This window comes from Limulus polyphemus, unplaced genomic scaffold (assembly GCF_000517525.1).
Source record: "Limulus polyphemus unplaced genomic scaffold, Limulus_polyphemus-2.1.2 Scaffold7023, whole genome shotgun sequence".
Classification (NCBI taxonomy): domain Eukaryota; kingdom Metazoa; phylum Arthropoda; class Merostomata; order Xiphosura; family Limulidae; genus Limulus; species Limulus polyphemus.
Window position 1 is genome coordinate 18,689 of NW_013672633.1, and position 7,789 is coordinate 26,477.

Consider the following 7,789-nt stretch of genomic DNA (forward strand, 5'->3'; position numbering starts at 1 on the left):
CAACATATGGTGGTAGACCTCACGCTATAGTAGCACCGTATTGGTTGTGTTTCAAAATTATAGAAATTACCTAAGTATGCGTGTAAAACAAACCAAAATAAATTATTATAAACAAAAAAATAATTCACATTAAATGTAATATTAAACAACAGTAGGACACAATGACAGAGAACTGACAGTATTATTATACAGATTACATAGAATGAACAATCACCTGCAATGTTTCTATCCATACTATTGGTAAAATTGCACTGAAGAGGCCAAATGGTGCGAGTCTTGCTTGCCAGTCTACATGTTAGCTACCTTGGCAATCAATCAAACAAGCTGAAGTGGCAGTCACATGATCCCTTTTTTTTCTTCTGATATTTAGCCAACGTATGTGATGCAGTTCAAATGGGGATTGCAAAACAACCATGCCACTTGCATGTAAAACAGTCTTCTTGACCACAATCATTGCAACCTTCAGTATTCAGAATTTTGCAACATAAATGACTGAAATGCATGTATGAAAGTGTATTGACACACAACAGTAAGAATCTGTTACCAATCCTTCCGAAGTGTATGCTAGTAATTATTTTTTTCTAATGCCTTCAAGTTTTGCTTAGAAAACTGCAATACTAACCAGCAATTTGCTACCAATAATTTTGTCTCTGAACTACTGTAAATGATCCTTGGCTTAAATGAAAGACATGCTTAGAATAATAAGTGAGCTGGTTAAAGGATAAGGATGAATATAAGGCAGGGACTCCATTTAAGAAAGCTGGTAGAAGAATGTTTGAAGTGGATTTATAGATAGTTGAAACGTGTACAGTGGTTAGGGAGACTTGAATTAACAAACTGATCAGATAGCTAAGACAATGGGGATGTAAAAAAAGGAGATTTTGAGAATAAAAATTTAAAGAACAGTTTTAAAGACAAGTTTTTCAGATTGAAAGACATGTGTACTAAATTCAAGAATAAGCTTAGCAGCTATCATTCTAATGTTAGAAGTATTTCAATTTTGTTTTTTATGTTAGGAGTATTTAAACAAAATAGATTACTTCATGGCTCTTGTGTAGCTATCATTCTGCTGTTAGAAGTATTAAAAACAAAATAGATTATTTCATAGCTCTTGTGTAGCTATCATTCTAATGTTAGGAGTATTAAAAACAAAATTGATTACTTCATGGCTCTTGTGCAGCTATCATTCTAATGTTAGGAGTATTAAAAACAAAATAGATTACTTCATGGCTCTTGTGTAGCTATCATTCTGCTGTTAGAAGTATTAAAACAAAATTGATTACTTCATGGCTCTTGTTGGAATGAAATACTACAATATATGGGAATTACTAAAACTTAGATAAATTAAAGGTCACTGACATATAGAATGAGTTGCTTTCAGCACTTGTGGAATGTGGTATTTTACAACAGTTTTTGAGGGGAATTGACTATTTACTGTGAAACTAAATATTCTCAAGATGCCAGCCTTGATGAATCAAATGTTCTCTTTTTGTAAGTTATTCTTTGGAAATGAAATATACATGTGATATACTTTGGTTAATAATTTGGAATTTGTTGTTAATTAATGTGAATTGTTATAAATAACTGTTCTTTAGATTAAAAATAAAATGGATATGAAGGACTACATTTAATTTATTTTTGTTTTGGGAGAGACCTCAATTCAATTAAGAAGCCTTTTTTTTACTTTGATTTTTTAACTATTATTTTTGGCTAAATTTCTGTAACAGTGATGACCTCAGGTGACCTAAAGTTTAAAACACTAAATTTGTTTATTTAACCAAATAAAGATAAAAATAAGATAAGCAATTAGTCATGGGATAACACAAATTATAAGTATTTATGTTACTGTTAGAAATAGGATTAGGACAAAGAGTCACAATGATAACACTATTACTATTAATTATAAGTTAATATTCAGGTTAAGTAGTTAGCACACACTGACACAGGATCACCAAGTTGTAATATTTTCAAAACGTCTCGTTTTGAAATATAATAATTTAATATTATTATTTTATGCTTCGTATTATTCCATTATTGAATTTATTCTTAAACTGTACGTAAACAAAATTAACAATGAAAAGATGAAAGTGAAATACAAATTACTCTTAAATGAGACCTATAAATATAATAATTGATAGGCTATACAGAATTACTCACCACCTATGTTGTCACTATCTGTATCAGATAGGTTTGCAACTTCACCTAGCTTAAGTCTAACGTTGGGTGAATGTGGTGTTAGGCCTAATGTTAAGTCTTCCATAATCTTGTCTCTTAAAGCTGTTTTTATGAGCTATTTAGTAAATAATTGTTCTTAAATACACGAAAGATTATTAATATTATATTTATTACTGTTACTGACAAATCCCGCATTTTCATAGGACTTGGTAAAATCCGGACAAACGCGAAACTACCCGGACAGATCAACTAATCATCTGGAAACACAACACTCAATGCCTTCTCGTACTTCTGTCAGGTACGCATACACAACATAAAATTGTATTTCCTATTCTCCTAATTCATAAAAATGTTGCCGAACCAGCAAGAATTTGCCCAGAAGGGCCATTTAATCAACTCCAATCACCTTAAAAATTGCACCAAAATTCCAGTGCTTTCTTATTCTTCTGTCCGCATACACAATTTAAAATTATCACGAAATCTTATTTCATATTTTCATAATTTATAAAAATGTAACCGAAAAAATATTGTTACCACAGTGGAAGTCACGTGTCCCTAGTAATACGTTGTTACGTCTCAGTTCGTTAGGGCCCGGCATGGTTAGGTGGTTAGGGCACTCGACTCGCAATCTGCGGGTTCGAATCCCCGTCACACCAAACACGCTCGCCCATTCAGCCGTGGGGGCGTTATAATGTGACGGTCAATCCCACTATTCGTTGGTAAAAGAGTAGCCCAAGAGTTGGCGGTGGGTGGTGATGACTAGCTGCCTTCCCTCTAGTCTTACACTGCTAAATTAAGGACGGCTAGCGCAGATAGCCTTCGTGTAGCTTTGCGCGAAATTCAAAAACAAATTTAGTTAATTTTTCGTAAATTTGTTCCGACGAAACTTTAGCGACACAAGTCCTTTCTTAAATAAAACAGGTTTATTCTTTCTGAATACAACTTTCCGATACACTTAATTTCAACAGTCGCGCAATAACAAAAGCTATAATTCACCACGAACGTCTCACGTGCTCAACAATATTCTCTTTGTCAGCATACATTCAATTACTCCTTGTTCCGTCACGTTGTGATCATCTTATATATACCAGGCTATGCCCAATCTAGTAGTCTCCCGACAATTCACGAAGGTTCGAGAAGGACGTGGCGTGACACTAGTCACATGACCTCACTGACGCAACACTGCCCCTTCTTAGTATTATTCGTCCTGAACAATAGCCACTTACATTAACCAATAATAATTAACAATAACTTAATTAAATGTACAGAATTACAAACACAAAATTACAGTCTCTTAATTTTAAGGGACGTATCTTCTTCCTTCGTACTGGTCTCCATCTCGTTGGCTTCTGCTTCACGTGGGGTTCATCTGCTTCGTCAGGAAATATCTTATCATCAGTGGTAGTAACTTCACAAATAGCTTTACTGTTTCCCTTCTCAAAACTGAGTAGAGTTTCTTCTTCAACAGTGGCTTTTTCAGGTGACACGTCTTCAGCAGCGTCATTTGCTCCTTTGTTCACTTCGTCCCAACTGAAATGTCCTGGACCGTGATAACGCCAAAGCCTGTTGGCATGCGCCACTTTTGGCTTACCTCGCCGACCATATTTTATCTGGAAAGACACGTCTGAGAGACGATCCACTATGCCTTTCCATGGAGAAGACAACTTCCTGGGATTATACAACCACACCTTGTTTCCTGGTTCAAAGCTGACTTCAGTAGATCTCTTATCATGAGACAGCTTCATCGAATCAGCAGACGTTTTGAGGTGTGAACACACTTGATGGTGAATATCATCCATCCTTTCTCATAACACTTCCACAAACTCTGACATATTCACAGGCAACTCTTCATAAGATGGGCGTCCTTTATGCTAGGATCCCCTTTTATCATTACATGTACTGCATGTCCTGCACCATTCTTCCACATCTCGTCTCATACCTATCCAGTAAAATCTTTGTCGTAGGTGACTCAATGTCTTCTTAATTCCGAGATGTCCTCCTGTTAAAGTATCATGGGATTGACACAGCACAACTTCCCGTAACTTTCTCGGTATAACCGTTTGCCAGGTCGTCACTTTCCCATCTCCAGAGAAGAATACTATCTTCAAGCTCCAACTGGTCCCATTGTGCCCAATAGTTGTTTGTCACAGGGCTTAGACTAGAAACCTTCTCCCAAGCAGGGCGCAAAACACTTGCTTTTAGAAAATCAATCATTGGCTTCAAATCTTTGTTTTTCTCCTGTTCTGCTTTGATATCTATATTTGGTTCCACTTCGTCATCATCAACTTCTTCAGTCACTTTGACTTCAGCTTGATGGCACATAATTAGTTCAACCTCTCTTTTAACAGTTACCGGAACTTGGCCTTTTTTATTCCCAAACGTCATTTTATCAAAATCAATTAGAAACTTTCTTGGTAGTAGATAGTCCAATCCTAATATGCATTCGTCTTCTATGTCAGCCAAGTATACTTTCTGTCTGTCCTTTATGCCCATGAGCTCAATAGTTACCCACACTGGTCCCCACAATCTTGTAGAATGTCCTCTATGGCTTCTGGTACTCCTTCGTGATTTAACACCTTGATGCTCACAAAGGTTTGCTGAGATGCAGAGTCTATGACAAAGTTGCATCTTTGGCCATCTAGCTTTCTTGTCACATAGACACTGTGTGTGATTGGTATTTTACACCTAGCTGTTGGTACTTTCACGATGGGGGTTGGTGAGTGTCCCTCAACACCAACCACTACTGGTCTCCTTGAGGTTGACTTGTTGGTAATGTTCTTCCTACACTGGCTCCTCAAATGTCCGTGCTTTCCTCTGCCAGTAGCTCAAATTGTGCTCTATATGCTTCCCACGGTGCCTTCCCATTAAATTCCTGTGTCTTTCTTCGCACTGGATCACTCCTATTACTGACATTCATATCTGGGATGTGACTTCTAACAGGGCTGAAGATGTCTGCATTAGGGTTTAGCTGCGGGGTCTGGAAGGGGCTTGCCATTGTCTGGGGCTGAATTTGTGTCAAAAGTGGGATGAAAAAAAAAGGAAATGAGAAGTGGCAAATCAAACTACAGCTTAGCAGATTTGATGGCAGCAATGCAAAAACAACAAAAGAAACAAGAAGAACGAGAAAATAAACAAAAAAAGAAACAAGAAGAGGGAAAACAGTAGTTGCAAGAAACCCTGCAACAGTGGCATCTCGAACAGCAAAATAAACAAGAAGAGAGATTACAACAGTTGTTGGAGGAAAAAGAAGAGAGACTGCAGCAGTTGTTGGAGGAAAAAGAAAAGAAACAAGTAAAAAAGAGAAAATAAACAAGAAGAGTGATTACAGCAGTTGTTGGAGTAAGAAGAAAAGAAGCAAGAAGAAAGATTACAGTAGTTGTTGGAGGAAAAAGAAAGAAGCATGAAGAGAGATCACAACAGTTGTTGGAGGAAAAAGAAAAGAAACAAGAAGAGAGATTACAGCAATGTCAAGATAACTTGCATGAGTGGCAGCTCGAACAGTAAAATAAACAAGAGAGATTACATCAGTGGTTGTAGGAGAAAGAAAATAAACAAGAAAAAGGCTCCAACAGTTGAGAGAAGGCCAGAGTACACAAATGAAAAACATTAGTAAATTTCAAAGCAAATTAAATGCATTAAAGGATGATTTATTGTCTTTTACACAAGGAGGATACATTTACCATCGACTTAATCAGCCCCAGACGATGGCAAGCCCCTTCCAGACCCCACAGCTAAATCCTAATGCAAACATCTTCAGTCGTGTTAGAAGTCTCATCCAAGATATGAATGCTAGCAATAGGGGTGATCTAGTACGAAGGAAGCCACAGGAATGTGATGGGAAGGCACCATGGGAAGAATATAGCGCACAATTTGAGCTCCTGGAAGAAATGAATGGATGGACATAGGAGCAGAAAGCAGTGTACTTGGCAAGGAGCTTAAAGAAACAACCACTGGAAATACTTGGACAGTTGTCAGTAGACGACAGACACAACTATAGAACACTGGTAGTGGCTCTAGAACTCAGGTATGGAACCCAAAATAAGTCTGAAGTATACAGTGCTATGTTCAGGACGAGAGTCCGTGCTAAAGGGACGAGCCTGCACGAGCTGGCACAGGACTTGGAAAGTATGGCACACAAGGCTTACCGAACTGCGCCACCCAATCTCCTAAAGTTGTTGCTGAGGGATCAGTTTGTAGATGCCTTTCACAGTCCACAACTTAATATACAAGTGAAGCAAGCATACCCCTCTACCATGCAGGATGCAATGGCCAGAGCTCTCGAATTTGAATCCTACATTAAGTCCAGCACAAAGGTACTGAGGTTGGTACAGTCATCTGGATTCAAGGACAGAAAAGGTCAGCTTTCAGAGAGGTTTGAGGGACTATGCTGGCACTGTAACAAACCTGGGCACAAGAGAGCTCAATGCTGGAAACTTCAGCACAGGGGAGATGATACAGCAGGAAAGGCTGCTTCCCAGAAAGGCTGTTGGAACTGTCTCGTTGCCAGATATACTGCTTTCTGCTCCTCTGTCCATCCATTCATCTTGAAAGGACAACCACTGGAAATACTTGGACAGGTGTCATCAGACGACAGACACAACTATAGAGCACTGGTAGCGGCTCTAGAACTCGGGTACGGAACCCAAAATCAGTCAGAAGTCTACAGGGCTAGGTTTAGGACGAGAGTCCGTGCTAAAGGGAAGAGCCTGCAAGAGCTGGCACAGGAGTTGGAAAGCATAGCACACAAGGCCGACCCAACTGCACCACCCGATCTCCTCAAGTTTTTGCTGAGGGATCAGTTCGTAGATGCCTTGGACAGTCCACAACTTAAGATACAAGTGAAGTAAGGACACCCCTCTACCGTGCAGGATGCAATGGCCAGAGCTCTCGAATTTGAATCCTACGTTAAGTCCAGCACAGAGGTACCAAGATTGGTACAGTCATCTGGATTCAAGGCCAGAAAAGGTCAGCTTTCAGAGAAGTTTGAGGGACTTTGATGGCACTGTAACAAACCTGGGCACAAGAGAGTTCAATGGTGTCAACTTCAACACAGGGGAGATGCTACAGCAGGAAAGGCTGCTACCCAGAAAGGTTGTTGGAACTGTGGAGAGCAAGGACATATGAGTAGCCAGTGTAAGAAGAATACCACCAATAAGTCAGCTTCAGGAAACCAGTAGTGGTTGGTGTTGAGGGACACTCACCAACCCCCATCATGAAAGTCCCAAAGGCTAGGTGCAAAATGCCAAGCACACATAGTGTCTATGTGACAGGAAAACTGGATGGCCAAAGGTGCAGCTTTGTCATAGATTCTGCATCTCAGCAAACCCTTGTGAGCATCAAGGTGTTAGATCACAAAGGAGTATCAGAAGCCATACAGAAGCTCTGTGGTGTAACAGGACATTATGCAAGGTTGTGGGAACCAGTGTGGGTAACTATGGAGCTCATGGGCATAAAGGACAGACACAAAGTATACTTGGCTGACATTGAAGACGAATGCATATTAGGATTGGACAACTTAATACCGAGGAAGTTTGTAATTAATTTTGATAAAATGACATTTGGGAACAACAAAGGCCAATTTCCGGTAACTGTTAAAAGAGAGTTTGAATTAATT

The 7,789-nt window shown here is 39.0% G+C and overlaps 1 protein-coding gene across 3 annotated transcripts in view; it reads right to left on the bottom strand.

The window, feature by feature from the left end:
- Nucleotides 1-2,460, bottom strand: part of LOC106474282 — a 17,771-nt gene extending 15,311 nt beyond the window's left edge. For 2 of the 3 annotated variants that reach the window (XM_013934971.2, XM_022402614.1), the window contains exon 1: nucleotides 2,158-2,460. In XM_013934971.2, coding sequence (XP_013790425.2) covers nucleotides 2,158-2,260 — 103 coding nt within the window. In that variant the 5' untranslated portion in view covers nucleotides 2,261-2,460. Of the gene's footprint in view, nucleotides 1-214; nucleotides 348-2,157 lie in introns of those variants that run through there. The other variant, XM_022402615.1, reaches the window with a different exon arrangement.
- Nucleotides 2,461-7,789: the final 5,329 nt, after the last annotated feature.